The sequence below is a fragment of the Rhipicephalus sanguineus genome, chromosome 1 (genome assembly GCF_013339695.2).
Source record: "Rhipicephalus sanguineus isolate Rsan-2018 chromosome 1, BIME_Rsan_1.4, whole genome shotgun sequence".
NCBI classification, from domain to species: domain Eukaryota; kingdom Metazoa; phylum Arthropoda; class Arachnida; order Ixodida; family Ixodidae; genus Rhipicephalus; species Rhipicephalus sanguineus.
The window spans coordinates 296,474,179-296,497,615 of NC_051176.1; the positions used below are offsets into that span (position 1 = coordinate 296,474,179).

General features: G+C 43.2%; 1 protein-coding gene across 1 annotated transcript; it reads right to left on the reverse strand.

Annotated features, from left to right (window-relative positions):
* Positions 1–879: 879 nt before the first annotated feature.
* LOC119379314 (transmembrane emp24 domain-containing protein eca) lies at positions 880–17,511 on the reverse strand. Its single transcript, XM_037648590.2, has 4 exons — positions 17,266–17,511; positions 16,229–16,449; positions 12,749–12,895; positions 880–3,811 (listed from the first exon to the last, which is right to left on the reverse strand). Exons 1-4 carry the CDS (start codon positions 17,402–17,404, stop codon positions 3,662–3,664), a joined length of 657 nt encoding a protein of 218 aa, XP_037504518.1. The 5' UTR covers positions 17,405–17,511; the 3' UTR covers positions 880–3,661.
* Positions 17,512–23,437: the final 5,926 nt, after the last annotated feature.

Below are 23,437 nucleotides of genomic sequence, written 5' to 3' on the forward strand. Positions count from 1 at the left end.
TTACTCAGATGGGGGCACATGTTGACGAACCTCGGAGAGTCAGTAGTAGTCCAGTCTCTCCCATTGTGGCATGCCTCATAATCGTATCATAAATCGTGGCATGCGACATCCCTGAAACTAAAAGTCAATTTCTTGTAGAGTTGACTTCCATTAAGTCCATGTTAGCAGGACTGAAAGATTTGGCTCATTTATCCTAAAAGTTGAATGTGTAACAAACAGTGGCAAAATTTACACACAAATATTTTCACTGCTTGCACTAGTCTATAATGCCTTTGTTGCTCAGTTTGCAGCATGAGGCAGAGTGGCACGTGCATGACAATGCCACGCCACTCTTTGCTCATGCAACCAGCATGAGCAAAGAGTGGCTGCATCATTGGCCACTCAGAAGCACAGTCTGCTGAATTTCTTGTGTCTTGAAGTTTTTAGTAACCACCGCATGTATGAGGGAGGGGCGAGTGCCAGTGAGCCTCAACCACATACACACATTTTACAAAAGTTCATGCTATAAAAACGTTTCCTTTTATAGAAGTGAATGTGGTTTCACCAAGGCTTTCTAGTGCACTGAAGTAATTGAGAAGTGAAGTTAACAGGAGATGACTGTATTAACTAACACTACGCTTCATTATTCGAAACCTCTTTTTATGAGCCAGTGAAGTGACATAAGCAGCAACTAGTGGCAGCATGCATATAATTTTCAATTTAGCCCAACTGCTCTCTAGCTGAAAGAGCAGTGCTTCTTGGCACCCACAAGTGGGCCTTAGCACCGAGCGACAGTAACCAGGTGTCCTGGCAGTCTGTTCGTACCTGTCGAACACTATGTTGTATGGTTGCAGAGATGGTTTCAATGCCAACTCCATTAGGCCATAAAAACGAATAGCATAATTCTGGAGACCTTTTTATTACAAACTCATTCAATTCCAGTGTATGCTGACATGAACAAACCAGAACAAGACATCATACAAATTTTCTGCCTTCATCAAGATTGTGAAAAAAAAAAGTTTCCAGACCTTCAAAATGTGTACTGCACAACCAACTCAAAATCCTCACCCCCACTATAACACTTAATAAGACAATGGTGCAAAGCAGTTTACAGCTATATAATGAAAATATTAAGTGAATTACCAACATACAGAGGTGATGACTATGTCAAAGCTGAAGTTGTGCATTGATGCAGCACCTCTTCAGAGTTCCAACAGTGGCTCGAAGCAGGATCTGGCATGCCCTAGTCAACAGTATTTACGTGCACACAATTAGCACGAGGAAATTGAACAACTACTTGCCTACGCACAAACCTCAATGAAGGCAACAAATTCAAATTTGCAGCAGACCATTTCTTTTTCAATGCATATTCTCCTCACACGGCAAAAAGCAGCTTTGGACAGCAACATTTGAACTTTCTCACGCCAAATGTCCCACAGTAAGTTTCCCAAGCTCCTGACGACACACCAAAAATGTAGTAGATCCCTAGTGCAGTAAATGAAAACAATAACAAATGCAGTCTACACCTGTTGCAATGGACCATAACAATCCAGTAAGGTCTGTCGCATACTAAGTTTAATTCTGCACCACGGTACGAAATGACAGTACTCTTACGTACACAACTGTCTACTGTTTACTTATTGTATTCTGTAGGTGACAAGAAAAACAATAAATCTAGAGTAAAAACATTGGTCAGTTTTTCTTGAAGGGTGAAGCAGTGAAAGTGGCACCAGGTAGTGAAGGGCTCTGGTGATACTACGGCTTGGCATTGTGCTGAAGCTCCACACAGTACTCTGAAACAGCGCCCTAGCAGCTACAAGGCCTCTCGTAATGCTGGTACAAGGAGGCATGCCACTAGCAGCATTGAATCTAGATGACACGCAGAATGAGACCAAAGGAAAAAGAGTCAGTGTTTGTAGTTTGAATTTTAGCGTCCTTTCTGCTCAAACCAGTGTACGCGCAATGAAGTGCACACAGCTGCTCAGCAGGAACACTGATATTTGAGTGCACAATGCTCATATGAGCAGTGGGAGGCAGAAAGCTGCCTTGACTCCTGCAAAGCCAAGTGAGCAGAGCATAAATCTACATCCAGTTGTCCTCATTTCTGCAGTGGCCTCTGAAGACCTAAACCTCTCTGTAGGGGCCACACATGCCATCAATAGCATGACAGCAAAAGCACAAATGAGTCTCGAATGTCCGTACAAATGCATTAATAAAAGGAAGAAAGAAAAACGCACCTATGCGTAACCCACTCTAAAGCGAACCGGCTTAGGCCTAGCAGCGCTCTCGGTAGTGCGCCAACAGTTGTAGGTGGTGGTAAGCCACTTGTACAATCATCCAGAAAACACTATTAATGCGAAAGCATTATATGCCCCATGAAGTGGAAAACTTGGCAAGTGTTGGCGTTAACACCCGATGGCAAGAAAACTCACGGGACCAAGTTGTGATGTCACGTGGTTTTTGGCGCCCAATTCAAAACCGAGTTCACCCATGTTCAAAACTGACCTGGCCCACTCCCCAAATTGACTAGGGCTACCCCCAGAAATTTGGGTGGGCCACCCTCAAAATTGACTGACAATTTTAACACGACATGGACGTCGATATAATCAACACACCATGACCTCACCAGTCTGCTCAGTCTCTATCTCTGTTCTCCACGACACTTTCACATTCAATGAACATAAGGATAAAGTGCCTCTTTTTAGCTTGCTGCTAGTGTGTTTCTTCTCTAAGAAAACTCGTACTTTCGCAGTTTCTGCAAGGGGGTGGACAAAGTTGTGTCCAGTAAACTGTTGCACCACCACAGTGAAGTATGTTGTATATACCTTATTTGGACAAATATTCGCTCAAGATGTTTGTTGTTGTCATAGCTAGTTACGTTAAAAATCGGGATCTGTTGCATTCAGACAGACCAAACTTGGAGCATCTTAGTCTGTTGTATGCGGATTCATTGTAACAGGCATGGACTGTATTTTGACTTATCAGACTGATGCCAGGCAAATGATATTCAATTCCTTTTGTAACAAAGGTACATGTATGCAGTGATTACATCAAACTTTACAGAATGACAGAATATCTTCATGCACTTTATTGTTCTGCACAACACAGAAGCCTATTAGGGGCATCAAGTACAGCTGAGTCGCTCCAGTTTTACAAACTTAGACACTTAGACATGGTATCCTAGTATTTGATGCAGGCAAAACAGTGACATGCAGCATCGTTCAAATCGCACTGCACACACAGCTGTGTCCCTTACAAAACAGAAAACATGCATGATGTGCAGCAAAACCATTCAAGCAACATGGGTCAATACAATATAGTGGTTCCATTTTTGTCCACTTTCTCATCAACATGAAAGACTTGCTTTAGGACATCAAAGATCTTAAATAGTGAAACACTTTCATTTGCCTAAGCCAGATAGCAAAAGCAACGGTGGCAACTACATGTATTCTGCAATGAAAGTTCTTTCCCTGCTTTAGAAGAACTTTTATTGCAAATGGTGTCATCACAATGTTAAAATGCTTTCCAGACTTTTTTTTTTCTTTAGCATGAAGAAACACAAGGGGTTGCCAATTCTAAAACACCATCAAATGTATAGCTAAATGTCCATGAGACACCAAAATAAGGGAAAGCATTCCACACATGGAGGGATGTCACTCCAGAGTACACACAGTATCCAGTTTTACACAAGCTTCTTGGCTTCGAAAAAGCTCTTCAGGTGTCTCATCTGCCAGAATCCCATGAGCAGAAGGATGATTGTCTGTCCAGCCGACCACCATAGAACCCTGGAGTTGGTGCTCTCACTTGTCTGTCGGAAGCGTTCTTCACGGAACTGAAAAGTGGCATTCAGAGTCGTTGTTTCGGAATGACAATGATTACTGATATATAATATCTGGGGTTTAACGTCCCAAAACCACGATATGATTATGAGAGACGCCGTAGTGGAGGGCTCCGGAAATTTCGACCACCTGGGGTTCTTTAACGTGCACCTAAATATAAGTACACGGGCCTCAAACATTTCCGCCTCCATCGAAAATGCAGCCGCCGCGGCCGGGATTCGATCCCGCAACCTTCGGGTCAGCAGTCGAGTGCCATAACCACTAGACTACCGTGGCGGGGCATGATTACTGATATGGCATTCAGATGAAAACCTAGAGCACTGGCCAAAATATGGCACACGCAATGAATCAGACATGAAGGAATATCTCAAGGAATGGTTTGAGAAAGAGCATACAGCAAGTTTAATTTTAAGAAATTTAAGGTTTCGAGTCCAAACAAGTTATAGGACTGCTATACTGAGCCAAATGAGCCCAAGTCTGGGAGTCCAAGCCCCCAATTCCCACGATCTGCTATTTGAGCAGAGAATTCGACAAGTCTGACTGAGCTGGTGATTTCATAAATATGAGTAAGCCTGAGCCCGAGGAAGCCATGTTGAGAGTGATGCTTGCCAGTCTAAGCTAGGCACATATTTTGCAAGTCTGAGTGCGTTCTGTTTACTCAGCCAACCTATGACATACTGAATAGTGGCAACTTTCAGTTTTGTTCATGGCTGCCATGTCGTCATGTTCGCTAGTGTATGCCTTTGTGGTCAGCTTGCTCATCACAAACTAGCAGCAGCCCCGAAGGTGACCATGCCAACAGGAGTCAAGATTGAAACATGGCTGCTCTGAATGCAGGTTCAAGTTTTGGCCATTGTGCATTGCTTCTATAGAGTAGGTGGTGGCAGGTATGTTCAAATAACCTGGGAGGCTTTTATCAATATATATATAGGTTGGTGACTGTATCAATATCTACTGAAATCAGCTTTGCTTTACCTGCATGCAAATAAAAGGAATGAAATTGTTGGCTTTATTCTGACAATCATAACCAAGCTATAAAAACAAATCATCTCACTTGGCACGTATGAGGTAACAAATGCGGCTTCGACAGCAAGGGAGGCAACTTTTGTTGAAACATGCAAATATGGCCTTGGCAAATGGCTGAGACACACGCAAACATTAAAGTTTTTTGTAGAGCATTCCTGAGCCTTCTAACACAATAAACATTAGGAGTTGATTGCCTAGTGGATCAGGGAAGGCAAGGAGCAGGTAAAGTGTTGTACTGCCAAGCCCGAGGGCACAGGTTCAATTCCTGACCATGGTGACTGCATTTCGACGGGGTAAAATGCAGTAACACCCGTGCATTTAGCTTTAGGTGAACGTTAAAATAACCCCAGGCGGTCGAAATTAATCCAGAGCCCTCCACCTATGGCATGCCTCATAATCATAACATGGTTCTGGCACACAAAAGCCCATAAATTATTACTAGTTGCTAATTGGCATTCACAGGAATCTGAAGGAGCAAGTCAAAGATGACTGTTAAGGGAGACCAGAGCATAGAAGACACAATGTGCAAGATGAAGCTTGACATCGAAAATATTGGCCTGTGCATGGCAGGTCATATGACTATGTGTATAGCATAAAGAGCAGCACTTTTAAGCAAAAAATAAAAATAATAAAAATTGTCCACAAACACTTATATGGAGGTAACATAGACTACCGTAAAAACCGGTATATAGGTCGGACCAGAATATAGGTCGAACCCCCCAATTCTAACTTCTGAAAACCGAAAAAAAAAAAAAAAATACATGGAACCGCCAAAGTATCAGAAGGCACCTTTACCGTGAAACAAATGCAATTTCAAATGGTGCACAGTGAAAATGCCATTTATTTACACGTGTGTTTACACTTACGATCCACATGGCAGAAAGCCAAAAGATGACTGTTAAGGTAAACGTCACAACCGCCTCGACAGCATTAATTTGGATGCACTTTGAGGTACCCGGTAGCAATCATGACGTGAGCGCGGCTCCCGGTTAAATTGTGCAACCTTCGTCTCCAGCTCTAGATATGCTGCGGTCTGACCCCGATACAATGTTTTCTTCTGATCGCTAGGTGTCGTGATGTGATCCTTCAGCGTTCGGCAGTAGCGAATGGGTGCACTCGATCTGCCCGCTGATCATAGCCATACATGCCGCTGTAACCAGAGCTGCTGGCATCGCAGAAAGCAACAAAGAAACAGTATCCGGCGAGATTGGAGCAGCGAGAACGCCCGTGCAAAAATAAACTTTCAGTTATTGTTTGTGACTCCTGGCTCCCTCTTGCGTTCACATGTGCTAGCATCCCAACACACCTTTCACACACTTCAGACCAGATTTCTTCGTGCCTTCGCGAACTCGATCATCGTTTTTTGAATGCTACGGTGAACTGTCATCGGCCCCCGGTTGAGAAGAAAAAAAAAAGCACCTCGGAGCCCAAATAGATTCTTAAGACAACAACAAAAGCGCAAAATGAGACCGCCCTCGGCACAAAGCTGGTAGTAAACAAAGCGACGCTGATTGCGATGGCGATAGAGGCGGTTGACTTCAGTTGCCCATTGTGGCCAGACTTGAAGTTTTTCGGCCAGTGACCGGTATATAAGACGGGGGTCGACTTTTTAGGGCCGTCAAAAAAAAAAAAAAGTTCGACCTATATTCCGGTTTTTAAGGTAAATGGTATCAAAATAACATACTATAATTAGGCTTGTTCATTGTCAGGTAAAACCCGATCTTACCCGATTATTACACCCTGAACATGCCTTGGGAGAATCTGATTAAATCCGATTTCTCCCTGCATTCCAAAACAACGCATTGACTTATTTTATTTTTTTGTTTCTTAACGCAGGATGACGTTTACAGTGCACACGTGCTAGCTATCCTAATGCATTGGGCTTGTTGGTGATTCATCATAACTGCAAATGGTATTGGGCATCCAGGACGGGACGAACGTGCAAAACAAGCACACACACACACACAAAATGTACTGTTGAAAGTTAGTGCTGCGTGCATGTTTTCTTGTTTCGCTCGTTTGGTTCCGTTCTGAATACGTTATACCATTTGCAGCTAGCTAACCTGCCTTGGGACAATGAAATTATACGCCTTGTGCACCGCCTATAGAGGCGCCACTGATAGCCACCTAGCAGGCGCCGCCGACAGTACGTGCGGGAAGCCGAGCAGACGACAGCGCTTTGCACAGCTTTGCTGTGAGGAGATGAATGAAGTTCGCGGCTGCTATTTCCCCTTCGTGCGGGTGCCAAACAACTAATTCTGCACTGGCAGCTGCAGGAAAGGTGCGGGCCTCTACGAAAGTGGACTTGTGCACGATGTTTGTCACGAACGAGTGCTTAACTAAGCGCACGGCGCCGATTTCGAACGACGGCATGAAAGCCTGGCGCTGACGGTTCGTGCGCGACAGAGCGCGCGCATCGAAAAAACAAGTATAAAAAGGCGCCGGGAGCGCGCCCGCGCGCCTCTTACCCTCTCCGCAGAAGACGCCACCGACACAGCCAACGAACGCGAAAGATCGAGATATTCGAGAAAGCAAAGCCGAGCCAGCGGCGCCGTCTGATTCTGCAGACGAATCGGTGAGAGGATCTCGCCCTTTCCTTAGCTTTCGCTGTGCTATGCACAGACGAATCATACACACCTTCCCGAACCCAGGCGCGAGCCGATACAGGCAATGCAAGCGCAGCAAGCGCGCGGCGGCAGAGTCAGTCAGTGAGGAGTTAGTCGGCGAAGAAGTTATGTCGTTCTAGTGATAGCATCGTTCGCTCGACCGCAGAAGACGTATTGTTTGATGATCTAGTGCTGTGGGTTAAGTATCAAGAGATGACAATGACAAGTTTTAAAGAGGGTCGCCGAGAAGACATGTGATGACCGACTGCGGAGGAGAACGAACGTCCGCGTGGAGTGAATCGTCATGCTGGTGAATATCAAAGGTGCGTCGCGCAGACCAGCGTAACAAGATCCAGCTATGAGGTGCAGCTCGTGGTGAACATCCGCTTTGTTTTGTTTACAAAGGTGACGTCTCAATCACTTCTTGTTCTTTCTGAAGTCAACCATTGCTGCATTTCTGTTTCCGTAAATAATAAATATAGAACTTAGCTTGTAATAGCGCGGTACATGTACCGCGCTAGTAGAAGCTAAGTTCATAGATGAGCAACTCGCCCGAACTACAACACTTCTGAAATATAGAACGTTTGAGCGAAGTTCCCTGCACGGTGGTCGAATCGAACCAACGCATGCTCAGGCTGATAACTTTGGTCATCTACCAGTGTCAACATGATCGAGTGCATCCAGCGAGCACCGATATGGCAGAACGAAAGCATTAGAACAAGAAGCGACGTGTTAACCCGCACAATGACGAAGCGGCTCGTCTTTGCCAACGAACAGCAGCGATCCATTGCTTCCGTCGCTCTTGCTCAGGAGGCCTTGCGGTAAGTGAGTAAAACCGTGTTCCGGGCGCGTTTTTGTAGGTGTTTGAGCACTCCACTCCACAGCAATTGTTATTCGACATCCCTTGAAGTTTCAGCCACCACACATACGATGAACGTTGCTTATTTCACTACGGAAACGTGAGCAACGCGGAAGCACACGTACAACGACGTAGGAAACCACGGCGGCCGTCTGCTTGCTTTCCCGAGAGCAATGATTGAGTTCGCCGCCTATGGCGCTTCCGTCGGCGCGCACTAGGCGTATACCCCGTTGGGTTAAAGCAGTACTGCCACGAATTTTAGAAATTTGTTGTATCATTGCTCTGATAGAAACACTGGTGTCGAGTACCCTAAAGAAAGTATTGTGGTGCCACGAAAAGCATTGAATATATTTTTTATACCGCTGCCTTAAAAAACACTTTCGATTTTGATATCAAAGAGGTGGTTTCACAGTGACGTGTGAACACAGTCTGACGTAGGTCTAAGTCACATGGGTCACATGACATACTAGCAGCAGCTCTAGCGCCTGATGTCAGTTACACGCAGCGAACACAAACAACTATCAGTCAATCGTCCTCCAGCGACTCCGACAGCAATTTCAGCGACTGTGTTGACTCGTCACGATAATTTCCATTGCTGTGGGGCTGGCTCACACATGCTGGAGGACAAAAACTTTAAAATCAAACTCAAATATTTTATACATGTTTCATAGCTCTAGTGTGTGGAAAGCAACACTGCATGCTAAGGAAACTAAAAATGGTCCTTTTGCAATGCCTCAAAATTGTGTCAGTACTCCTTTAAGTGAACTCCATGCAGGGCTGGGCAGAGCTACCCAGAAAAGTAATACAGACATTGAAATACATGTGCTGGAAGCCTAAAATACAGATACTGAGATACATTTGTCTGACATAGTGGGATATTTCAGAGATAATTTTACAAAACGACGAAAAATGTATCCCAGAAGACAGTTACAGGAATACAGATAGAAGAATACTGATACTGGGATATATTTTTTTTTTACTTCTGGGATGCTGATGCTCCGCTAAGGCCTTTATTAGGTGCAGGATAATATTAGGATTAATGTTCCAGCGCACTGAAACTTGCGAGGCAAGCATATCGCTCAAATCACTAGCGAACACTAAATTTAAAAAATGTGTACATTTATTATGTTTTCCTGATAAGTTTGTTGTGCTAATTGCACTTAAACGATAGCAGCTTCTAAATATGCTGTCATTTAGGCAGCGCCGGCTCCGCCTCAACATAAGACTCGCGAACTCTCGAAATGGCTTTCCGCCACAAAACAATTCGGGATGTGGCACCTGCCATGAGAAACAGCAACTTCTGTTGCCAGACGATGACAATATTGCTTCCGTGATTCTGCCATCAGCGGCATCGGGCATTTTACCACATGGGCCATTCTGTGCGCAAGGGGAACCCTTCGGCGCCGACCGGCAGCGCGCCTTTGCTTGGATTAGAAAAAAGAAGCCTCCCGTCCCCCTTGGAAACACGTCAGCTTATTTCAAACAAAAAAGTTGTGAGATACCCATCTTGCACTATATCGCGATATAATCGATACATCACAAAAGTATTTCACTACAGAAATACAAATACATTTTGCAGATGTATCTCGATACAGAAATACAGACACTCAAAAGTATCTTCAAGATACTATCGTAATAATCCTGTATCGCGATACTGCCCAGCCCTGACTCCATGCAGTAACCTACACACACTAAAGAGTTTCACACACTAATTCAGAATGCGCCTCATTTTTCTGCTTTCATTATTAATTATTAATTTGCATAAATATATTACTTGGAACTTTTGTAAATTTAAACCGAAAAAAACCCGTATTTATAAATGGTGGCACAGACTAGGGAAAAATTTTGAGAAAAAAAAAACTTTTTTTTTTCTTTGCCTTTGGGCACGTTTTCCATATTTCTGCTTTTCTTAGTCTTTTTATGTGTCTGAAAAACAGTTTTTCCGAAAGCAAGTAGCGAGTGAAAAAGCCCCCTGAAGACGCTTACGCTTCCTCGAATGCGCTCCGTGCTTTCCATCCACTGTTCTGTAAAAAAACTTTCTGACGATTTTTCTAAAAAAAAACCGAAATGCTTGTCTCAAGTCAGCTGTATATAAGAAATTGTCAGGTAACTTTTGCACACCTATTTTTTCAGCTAAGGCAATCCAAAAATGCTGTGCACGTTATTATTTGCATTTGTTCGTACTCCTTTAGTTCCTAGCTTCATTACACCTTGTGTCTGTCATGCCTGTCAATAAGTTGAGATGCCGCGGATAAAGCAGGTATTCAGCAGGCATAAATTTCACAGCAACCAGTACAATTGTCTTGCAAATGCAAATGGATGCCGGAGACGTACTGAGGTACCGAGCGGTGAACCAGCAAGCTCTTCAACGTCAAAACTCTCAGTATTTTCAGCGTCCTTCAAGAAGAATCGCATGCAAGCTGACAAGAGGTATGGATATTACTTGTGATGCAATTAGAAAGAACTGCATGTGCAAACTGTGCGGTGGATGTGTTAAGCTCATCAAAATTACGTAACAGCGTCTTTGTTGTCTTTGTTTAGGCTCCAGATTCTTAAGAATTAAGACACTTGGTGCTGTTCTTTTGTTTAACGATGGCAGTATCAAACATGCCAAAATTTTGAAATCATTAGGATTGAAGCCTGGTCACAACACAGTCAAACTGCTGAAAGAAGTTGACCACAATCGACAACACATTGCGGATAGAGCTGCACGACAGCTCACAAAAGGAGCAAAGGAAGCAAGATGACAGGCTCAAAAGTGAAAAAATGATTTCAGCAATTATTACCAAGCTGGTGGATACTAAACAAGTGTGTGACAAAAAATGTTTACTTTTCAGCTGTTCTTTTACTTTTAACTCGATTACCTCAAAACCATGTTATTTATTGCTTAGGTACCATTATTTCTTATGTATTCCAAGATAACAAGTTGATTATTTTTCTTTGTATTCTTCATAAGTGTAGACAACCACTGTGCCATAATTCAAATTATTCACTTCACAGTTTCTGTGATACAAATTTTGAAATGTGCCAATTAACTCAAAATTTAGGTCCTAGAGATAAAAAATTCCCCATAATAGTACTGTTAGTCAGATTTTAATGAACCTGGTACAATTAAAAGAGCGCATAATTTGGAAGAAAGTGATATATGCATTATGTGGATACCTCTTTCAGTTATAGAGAAAACAACATGGTCAAAAATGCATGGGACATACAGGACTTGACCTGTGCCCTTAAAAATCCCGATTTCTCGCTAATTATCAGAAACTTCAAAATTTCTACTTATCATTTTCGATTATCAGAAATAATTATCATTTTGATTATCAGAAATAATTCAAAAATACCACCCGATTCTTACCCCCAAAATTTAAAAGAAATATAGAACCCCCCCCCAAAAAACAACTTAATATATTTTAACAAAAAGCAGAGAGTACACAGCAAGAGTGGAAGCGTATACATTGCTGTGGAGTCATGCAAAATAAACATGGCGATGGTTTACATAGAAATGTATTTTTGTAGTGCATCCTATGTGCCTTCTCTTGCAAGTGTGTCTAATACTTATTTGAGCTACCCATGGTTACAAGTATGTCAAGCTCTACGTAATGGTGGTTCACTAGAGAGCGCTGCTTATCCCACCACTTTCTGTGTTGGTTTCAAGATATTTTTAAGGACAAGGTGATGTTTGTTTCTGTAAATGTGGAGCAGTGCCAGTTCCAGAAAACCAGGCTTTGTGAGGCCAAAACAAAGTCAAGTTCTCTAGAACAATGACACTAACCCAATACAAGCTAAATTTCTACTGCCACCATATGACAGACACCTAACTGTAAAACTTATGATCATTGCTAGCCTATTGATATGAACTGCAAAATGGAGGCCTCTTCCCCCATCTCCAATTACTTCTGACTAGCACTGGACTGCACATTTCCTATCTCACCACTTCACCCAATTCTCTGCCACATTCTACTTCATTCTGCTTCGGTTGGCACATTATTTTACTACTTACAATGGACCAACAGTTAACTACATTGCACCTGAAGAACTATAACTCTCTGTTTTGGAATACAACGTCAGCTGCAAATGCTGACTCTCTGATCTGTACTCCAGTCTTCCTGCCAATCCCACGCCACAAACTATACATAGCCCCAATCACTGGCCACATTGTGTTTTGGACATGAAGTATACTGCTGGAATGAACTATGCATGCAAAAATGAACTAAGCATGAACTTCCATATTGTCACAACATTGACTCGTTCATTTTGTGCACCTCCCTCAATGCAAGTTACTTGGACCTTCCCGTCAAAACAAACACTTCCTCAAAGCAGTCTTGCTTTTAAATTTTGCCTCAGTTATAATTCAATTGCTTCCATTAGCATTTGATCCATTAGCATTTGCTGTTGTAAGGATCATTCAAAAGCAGAGCAAAGGATTCCTTTCATCTTACCCTTTGGTAATTCTGTTCTTTGGTGATCTGGTCAACCTGGTCCAACAGCTGCCGTACACGCAGTTGTAGCTCTGTAAGTTTTTCCTTCCGTGCCACACTGCCATAGTCGACAGCATGCTCCCCAACTTGGATATCAAGGTGGACCCTCTGTAAACACACATCACATGGAGAGAAGCCAGGAATTTCAACTCCAAATATGAACACAATACACCAACGCTATACCATCACTATACTCGCCACCACGAAAAAAAATTGTAATTTTTAGATTTCCACAGTAATTTGCCAAGATGGTATGTCACAACATTTTACAAGAAGCCTTGATACTGTGACAGAGGCAATCAAAATACTGTAGAAAGTCTGCTACTATTAATGTGAGAGCATTACATGGCTCACTGTGTGACCTGCCATCATCGGGGAGCTGTGGCAAAAGAAACCCGGCATGATCGCATTAGGATAGAAACTTGAGCGAGTTGGTAGGGATTCATAATTACAAATGGTGTGCACCTCACGATGTTTGGCATATAGACGAAAGGGGTAGCGCCCATCCTGTCTACACTTTTTGTCTATCATCCAAACATCGTGAAGTGCACACATTTACAAGTACATCATCTTCATTTTTTTAAAAAGTGGTCGCCTCACCTCTGCCTCACCACCACTGCTACTGCTCCATAGTAGAGTGCTAACCACTGCACCACCATTGTATCGCATCATCATTGCAACAGCCGACAGCAATGAATGGCTGTGTGTTTGGTTGGACTCTGCCTGCCGGCTGATTCACTAGATGGTGCTGCAGCCGCTGCTGCACACAGTGCTCACTCCGCAGTGCCATAAAATTGGTTTTCAATCCCTTTATGTGTAAGGGTGTCTGAGCAGTGAATTTTGACCATGGATATTCTAGAAAACCAACCTCAGAATACTGAATCTAATAATATTTTCGAATTTTTTAAAAAAGTGAAATTTAAGAATGTGCCAGGTTGCTCGCTAAAAAAAAGAAAGCTTGACTATTTTACTTGACATGCACGTAATGCTGTTCACAATTTTACAAGGGACCTTGTAGGCTGGGAGCTTGTAAATGAGAAACTGCTTTCCATTGCCTATGTGCAGCGACAATAAAAATAAACTCAGAAACTACACATCAGCAGATGCACGCAGAGTGTTGTGTTCGCTGAAAGAGATAAGCACAATATTACGTTGCTGCACATTGTTTTGATCAGATATAAGCACAATGAGATAGGCCAACCAAATTGCTTCCATCAAATTAAAACGAATTTGTACACAAGCTGCCTAAATGAAAAGTATTCTAGTGAATGACTGGAAATTCCTGAGCAGAAGTTAACTGCCCCATGAATTTGCTCAGGAACTTCTGCAAGGACTGCATCTCTTGGTCATTTGGATTTGATTAGCACAGTTAAATACAAAACAGCATGCACACAAACATGTTAAAAATAGTACAACAGAGACATGTACCACAATGTCATAAGTGCCTAAATTTGGGCATTGAGTAATGAATACACATGTACTGAAATACTTTCCCTACATCTTTTTTCTATGTCCCATCACGACAATGGAACAATTAGAACATAAGGCCACGTTGATTCCTTGTTGTTGACTACAGTCAAGTCAATGGCCACTCCTGGCAACACCATTAGTACATGAACACCTGGGAGACCTATTTTTATGAATTCTTTAAGCTCATCTAGACATTTCCCTGTGGCTTCCACAAAATCATCTGGGCAACCTGTTTTCTCTTACTTTCCCCTTTGGCTAGCATTAATTTTCACTCTATTGAATGGGTAGGTCAACTCAAAAGGCATGACATAAAAGTAAGTTTTAGTTTCATTACCATCGCTTTGAAATAACATTCTCTCTTATAACAGAGATATTTATTCATTTGGAAGTTCATGGGATCCTTAAAACTCTACGCCAACACTATGGCTCAAAAGAATCTAGCTTTTTTTTTTTTCTTTTCATACTTCCATAGGATCCCCGACTCGTACCCAAATGTTACCACGAAAAGGCCATGGCATTTACCAGACGAATTTAGGTTTTGAGTATGAGAAATGCGAGTTGGGCTAGTTGGTGCAAATTGACTTCAGACATAACTAATTAGTGCAAAAAGGACAAAGAACAAGATGATGAAAATGGATAGGATGCGGCACGTCCTGTCCTTTTTGCACTAATTAGTTATGCCTGAAGTTAGGTTTTGAGGCTGACTTCCATAATCTTTGAAAGTCCACCCATTGCTCTCTTTCCTAATACTACTATTCTTTGCTATGTTTGTTTTGTAGAACCATTACCTGAGTTCATTCTGAATCCTAAGAAAACTTAGTTATTAACCTGAACACCCTGTTCTTCACTGGTTGTCATAACTTCAGTCTTTTTTACCCAGTTTTTTACTTCAGAACTATGGCTTATATATATATATATATATATATATATATATATATATATATATATATATATACGCACACAAAAGGCAGGTACTTCCAGCATTTGTGTGATGCATTAATTACAAGCGTCTTAAGGATGCCTATTACAGCAAAGAATGCAAGTCTACTCAAGAAATCTGAGAGCTGCTATTAGTTGTTGACAGGGCCAACTTACTGATTAACCTTCAGACTAATGGAATAGTGCCTTTATCATAACTGTCATGATCAAACAGTTGTGGCAAAATAGGCAAGGGTCAGCACTGATAACCCCACTTCTCTGGCAGTTTCAACAGCAAAGGTAACCGCAGGCCGAACTATAATGTTACAAAGGCATCACACATGTGCATATCTCTTAACCAGCCAGAAAAAAAGCTGCCTATGTGCACTGCACTTCTGTGGGACAAGTGATCAACATCCTTACTGCAGCTGAACTGCCTGTGCAAGTTTGAATATGTCCACTCAAACAAAATGTTGCTGATAAGATAAAGGAAACTGCAAACTGAAATTTCGTAGTTTGCTTTTCGAAGCTTACTCACAAGAATGTTCAGGAAATTTGTTTGGCTCAAGATTAAATTCATGAATGTGATTACTTGGTTGAAACTTCTAATCAATACCCAGACCTTGTTGCAACTACATCAAGAAAGACATGATACTATCATAAAGTGACTTCTGAGACTGCTTTGCACATGCTGCATTTCATCCGTGGCAAAACCGCATCTGCGTTATCTTTTCTATAAGTCTATAAGTCAGTAGCTGGTGTTACGCACAGCAGTTGATGCTATGGTAGGCAAAGCTTGAACACCAGACACCACTGTCAAGTAACCACTTGTGCTGTTTCATACACTCACTGATATCAACGTTGTCAAAGTGTATCACTGATAAACTGCTTTCCAACGTGCATTTACAAATAAAGCATCAAAGTGCCAACGAAAGAATAGCCAAATCTGTCGTTGCCACTAAAGAACACAACCACTGCTGTTACAGGTGTTCGAGGTGCTAAGTGTCGCTGTCTGCTTGGGAAGACGCTTGCTACTAATGTCGCAACACTCACCAGTTGACTTCCGCTGAACCAGCTGGAAGAATTGGAGTAGAGGCAAATGACGTGTTCACCGGGCGAATGCGAGGTGAAACTAAAGCGCCCTTCAGAGCTGTACACCTTCGACAAAATGGTCTTGTCCTCAGGATCGCGAATCTCCACATGCATACCGATCCCGGGACTGGACTGCATGAAACCGCCAGTCTTCGGATCGAACAGTTGGCACTTGTAGTTTCCTAGAATACAGGCGCAAATAATGACGCAAGCTCGTCAGTGACATCGACAGTTCGTCTAAGCGGCGCTGCTACTGTTAAGCGTCCCATAATGACGGCGGCTATCGCATATTCACCATGGTTCGCGTTTTCGCGGCGCGTTGGTTAGGAGTCAAGCTCGTGGCTCCGATGCAGCCGTATTTTCTTTCTATTAAAACAATTACGTTGGTGCCAGCGGCGGGCGCGATAGCAATCGTCGCCGACCTCCCTGGTTCTGGCAGTAGTGACGCTGGCAAACGCCGAAGGCACACCGCGAAGCGGCTAACCTATGTTGCTGGCCCCCAGGAACACGGGCCCACCAGTGATGGCAAACATCGCGAAGCCAAGGCCCCGATTAGTATTGCTATAGTGAACCATCCGCGTAGTATGAACAACTATGACGCCCTGCGTCATAATGAGACGCTAACAGCAGCACTGCCCGTCTCGGCATACGTGTGTTGCTCTGAAAAATCGGCGACGGTCGTTAAAATGACCAATTTAACGACAACTGCTACAAATGACCTAGCTAATTCACAGGACGTGGTTAGAAGATGCTAACCATTACTCACTCAGACTACCAGAGATCCGAAAGCATGAGTACTAATCTGCGCATATGTCTTGTGTCGTTCAACAGATCCATACGGGCAGCGAGAACACTAGGCCGTGAAGCTCCCACTGACAACGTATAAAACATAAAACATCACCAAATAAAAGAAACGCAGCGTGAAATAACTTCGCGCAACAGTCCTTTAAAAAAAAACAAGCAGCAACGACTGTCACGAAAGAAGCACACAAGCTCACCAACGACAAGCGTTTCCTCCGGCACTTCTTCGATAAAGCATTTTCGTTCCGTTTCAGATATATGAAAGTACAGTCCCAGTGAATGATGGATGAACGACAAAATTAAACACAACACAGCGTAATACTTGATGGAGAACATCGTTCAGGCGATACAACGGCCCTGTGAAATCGTGCGGCGCGTAGTACACGTTAGATAAGCAACAAACCGGTCGCCACGTTTGACACACAGGGTGGCTAACCAACATCACACAAGCGAATTTCACTAAAATGAGCGCACGACTAAAAAAGCAGATCTTAAAACATATAATACTTGCAAATAATTTTGGCCTATAATAAACAACGTTGAAACAAAAATAATGTTATTTGAATTAAAGCTATCTCTTGCCACGCCGAGGCTGCAAGGGACAGGACCACTGTGTAGCCTTAAAAATTGTTTGGAAGCAACGTTTTCAATCTAAAAACGTTGTTTGCAAATACCTTCGTCACGGTTAGCTAATACGTTTAAAAAACTTAAGGCAGCTACGCACTAGTGGTGGCTATAGAACCTCCTTGGTGGTGGCAAGCCTGAAGGAACAGCGCAGCGACGTGGCCTTCCTTCTCTTTATTTTTTTTTCTTTCTGTCTTCGTGCCGTTCTCTTTCTCTCTGTTTTTTTCTGTCTCTTTATTGTCTCTGTTTCCTTCCATGTCTTTATCTCTCTGTCTCTATCTTTTTTTCGCTTTCTCCCCTTTCTCTCTATACTTCTCGCTTCCTCTTTCTTCGTCTCTCATTCTGTCTTTTCTATCTTTTTTTGTGTCTACTTCTTTTTATCTCTTTCTTCCCTTTCTTTCTCTTTAATTCTTTCTACCTCTATTTCTTTCTCTCTTGCTTTCTGTTTTCTCTATCTCTTTTCTGTGTCTGTTTCTTTCTGTCTCTTTATTCTCTCTCTCTATTTATTTATTTTTTCCTCTTTCTTCCCCTTCTTTCTCTTTGTCTTTCTTTTATTTTTCCTTCTTTTTCTCTCTCTCTGTAATCGCTCTCTCGCCCATCCGAGTTATTACACCCCACGCCGGACAAATCGGCGCAGCGGGAGAGCGTGCGCCGGGCGCACGTGTAACTAGACCCCGTTCATGATGATGATCTTCTATTAACACTCCATGGCCCAACCAAAAGCTTAAACAGCACCACTGTTTAGAGCTTCGCATGTCATAGCCAAGGTACACTCTAGCCAAGGCCATATATCATAGCTCGCAAACCAACGTGCGGACATGCTGCGGGCACCGAAAGCTAACTTTCTGTATCAAGTTAACTTTTGCCAAGCGACTGCTCAAGCTTACAAATAAAGTAAACAAGCGCCACCACAACCAACCAGGTTTGGCACTGCTACTAAAGGACACAAGCACTGATTTTGCAGGAGTCTCACGTGCAGGATGAATTAGGAATCAAGATTCCCGAAGTAATGCATTGTTATAACTCCATGTATTATGCATAGGGCTCCGTGTTTTCAGAGTTTATTTTTCATGAAATTTGGAGGATGATTTTTCGGAGCTTATTCGGAGTTTATTTTTTGGGAGGAAATTTGGCATTTATCGGAGTTTATAAATCTCTAATTCTCTGAAATTTGGTTATGTGTTCTTATTGATTTTATTTCCAATGAAAATGCGTTGCATAATCCTTTCATATTTTCTAACTTCCTGTTAATTTACCCTGTTAATAAGGCTGTTGATGTGCACTGCTGTAAACTACCCAAAGTGTACTTTGGAGGGGGGGGGGGGGGGGGGCAGGAGCTAGTCAAGCTGCTTCTGAGCTTCGTCTACCAGCATCCCTCATCTTCTTGATGAAAGATAAAGAACCTATTATTACTATTATTCTCAATATTCCGAAATCTTAGATGAAATGATATCTGAACACGAAAACATGCAAACACACTAAACACTAAGTGTATTTTAGATGTCTGGAAGAAGTTGAATTGATAGCGCAAATTCCCAGACAGGGACGAAGAACACAGGACGTGGACAAGCGCACACTCGCAACTAAATTTTAGGTCCATTCGTTTCACCTGCACTTCGTGAACCGGTTCACGGTGGCGCTGCACTCCGGCATTCGTTTCACGAGTTCAACATGGCGGCGTCGGCACCGCGGTATTCGTTTCGAAAAAGTGCAGCCGTCGTGCAAGACCAGTTCACGAATTCCCTGCACTTACTCGTGAGGTAGTGCCGAGTCCGTGCAGCACAAGATGGCTGTACCCGCAGCAGACGACGCAGCCGACTGCATTCGTGGCTGTTTTAACGGCGCCCAACGAATACTTCAGTGAATGTTTTCCGGTAGTTTGAAATGCCAGGCAGCGTAAGCGGCGGCCACTTTTACGAATCACAACCTCCACAGTTCGCGAGACAGCCGACCGTAGCAGAGGGCTTGCACGACATCTGCACTCTCGTATTCGTTTCGGCATCTCGTTGCTGCTGCACCTTCTGAAACGTTCCCTGCACATGCCCTGCACGACGACGGAACTCAGACGTCACCACCATGAACCAGTTCAGGTAGTGCAGGGTGAATCGAATGGACCTTTTATTCTTCCAAGAGCTCCGCTTCGCGACCCTCAAGCGTGCGCACAAGACCAAAGAAAGTAAAATAACATATATAATCTCTAGAAACACCACTTAATCAAATCCTATCAACCTGCCAAACTGCAATTTTTAGATATTCTTTTCACGATTAACGAAGACCATGTGTGTTGGATGTATCACCCCCGTGCCCAGAAGGATTTTTTGACATTTCACTCCGCCCATTCAAAGACTGTGAAGAGAGCGACAGCCACTGCTAGTTTGCAGATGGCACTAAATAAGTCCTGTACCCACGCTGTTCAAAAAGGCTTCGAATCACAAATTTCTAGTAGGGGTGTGCGAATATTCCAAATTTAGAATATTTTTTGAATAGTGTTTGCTTTTCGATTCGATTCGCACTGGAATTTTACTATTCGAGCTATTCGAACTTCCCGAAAACAAATGCAGTCAACGTCCGACTGAAATTGATCCCTTCACATTTTTAATATGCTTCGCCTCATTACACTCTTGTATTGCGGCAAAGCTGCCTTTCAAGCTCCGTTACGGTCGAACTTTGCCAAGAGACGGTCAACGTCCGATTGAAAGTGGTCCCTAGACTTTTAGTGTGCTTCACCTCATCACACCTCGGTATGGCGGCAAAGCTGCCTTTCAAGCTCCGTTATGGTCGAACTTTGCCAAGAGACAGTCAACGACCGATTGAAAGTGGTCCCTGGATTTTCAATATGCTTCACCTCATCACACTCCGGTATTGCAGCAAAGCTGCCTCTCATGTTCCGTTACAGTCGAACTATGCCAAGACACAGTCAACGTCCCATTGGAAGTGGTCCCTAGATTTTCAGTATGCCTAACCCATCACACTCCGGTATTGCGGCAAAGCTGCCTTTCAAGCTCCGTTACGGTTTAGCTTTGCCAAGACACAGCCAACGTCCGATTGGAAGTGGTCCCTATAGAGTTCCGATATGCTTCACCTCATTACACCCCGGCACTGCGGCAAAGCTGCCTTTCAAGCTCTGCTACGGTGGCAAATGTACTAACTCAAGAAAACGCTGGTTCCAACATGGAGATGAAAGATGTGGCAGAGGTGGGGCCTGCTGATTTGGACCTGAAATATGGGCAGGAATTCCGAAAAATCGGAAGCCGAAGCTTTTTAGCGTCCAAAATTTCAGATGTTCTTGTATATCGACGTCTACGAGGCAGATTTGGAACTCCGGACTTGAAGGGAGCACACCCTTGTCCACCACATCTGTTGGGCTTCCACAGAAGTTGAAAGAGGAGGATAGGCTGAGGAAATGGCATCGTTGCCTATCACGTGTAAAGTGTTGTCGGCAACACTTTGGTTGCATCAAATCATGTACATAAATACAATTCGGCCTCTACATTGCCTCATTCTTGATAAGACAACTATGAAACACCACCCCGCCAGTGCTTCATCAACCTAGCGAAAAGAAACACTTTCATGTTGCTATCTCATAAGAATAAGCTTAGGAATCCTCTCTAACTTTTTCTTCAATTTCGCTTCGAAGTATTAGAAAAATATTCTAGGAATATTCGAGAAATATTTGAAAAATATTCGATTCGATTCGCACTCGCACTTCAATATTCGAATTCGCTTCGCACCCAAACTTTTGCTATTCGCACAGCTCTGATTTCTAGGCTTGTTTCTGCGGGTTTCCCTTCCTTTCTTTTAGGTTCTGTATGCGAAGCATTACTAAAGAAAGTTCGGCGGGAAGTGAATCCAAGGAAGCGATAAGAAGATTCATCCAGTCGTCATTTCCTACATACACAGAGTAGCTCATTCCTTGAAAAATGTGGTTTCTAGGTATAACGTACTGGTAGTACTTTCGGCTCCTAGAAAACTTCCTCGTATTTGTGCTCGAGTGTCGTCTGCTAAGAAGCCCAATTGCAAAAAAGAACACACGAAGAAAACGCGTTTCATGAAATGTTCAACTGGTGTTGTGTACAAAATTCCGCTGAGCTGCAGCAAGGTATACATTGGCCCAACTGGCCGGTGTATCACTGACTGCTTAGCAGAGCATGCCTTGTCGATCAGAAATCGGACAGCATCTCATTTGCCGTATCACTGTAAGGAATGCAAGCATAGGCGGAGAGTTTTCATTTTCCCGGAGGGGGCGGGGGCCGCACTGGCTCTTCTACATTTCCTCACTCTCTCTCCACACACACACGTGTATACCTATATATATATATATAGATTGTACCGGTGCGCATCGGCGCCCGCTCTGTGCCAGCGAGAGTGAAGACGATGACGTTCGTGTGCGAATTTGTATGTGCACACACACACACACACACACATATATATATATATATATATATATATATATATATATATATATATATATATATATATATATACCTCCACCTCCACCAAATGCAACAGGGGGGTTCTTCTAAAGAGGTTCGGCACGGCGCCTTGCACAAGGGTCACAAATGCGAGACAGCGTCAGCACAGAAAAACAGACCGAGCGCGCAACACACGAACGTCATCGTCTTCACTCTCGCTGGCACAGAGCGGGCGCCGATGTGCACCGGTACAATATATATATATATATATAGCGAGAGAGAGAGAGCCTGACTTCCAAATTAAAGAATTTAATACAGCTTTAGTCTCTTAGTCGCCGACACCGCTGTATCATTATATTAAGATAGCTAGTGGGAGACTCTAGATTTATTTTTCAAGTTACACAGGAACATCAATCCACTTTGTAGTGCCTGGCTCAAGGCGAAAAAGGTCGTATAGGCTGCTACTCGCTCGCTGCATCGCATAAAATCGATTCTGACCATGCATGGGATCTGCAGAATTATTTTTTTGACAGGCTTTACTTACTTTGTTAAAACATGGCAGGAGAGAATGGGCTAATGCTGGCACAGGAAGCTTTAATTATGCCACTGAATATAGAATTTAAGATGGCCAAAAATAATTATTAGATGATAGAAAATGCCATTTGCTACCACGAGACCAAGTGCAAAGCTGGGTTACGAATTTTTCCGTCGAAAGTTGTTTTCTGGACGAGTATTTGAGCTGCTTTTAGGTCACCGAACTGGCAGTAAAACCCTTTGCTGTGAAATGAAAAATGTGTACCATCTTCTCTGGGCAACTTTTATGGGCAGGCATGTGGAAGTGTACGTCTTTGTAGACAACCAGGAAATTACCTTTTTTATTGGAGAGCAAGTCTGTGCGAAAACATTCCCTGACTGATTGTGTTGGGATTGCTTTATATTCTCAGTAGCATTTCTGTTTTCTGAAAACCAGTCACTACACGATTCAAGACTCAACATATTCTGCACGTAAAAATCCGTTTGAGGGGCATTTTCAGCTGAATGTTTCACTCGTCACTGGTCCATGATCCAAATTTTAAAAGCCTGAAATGAAAAAGAAGTGGGCATAAACAGCCCCCTGTGAAATAGCTAGCAGACAGGACGGCCAACAGTTCGTTGTCAGTGGACGGGGACCTAAGCCAAGATCTTGACAAATTTCTCGGGCAGGCGCCAGGGCGGGCTCTGCCCCCCATAGAGCCATCCCGGGGGGCCCAAGCCCCCCAGCCCTCCCGTACTCTCCACCTATGAATGCAAGTGTGAACCACTGCTGGGCGACGCATGCATTTTGCAGAAGAGT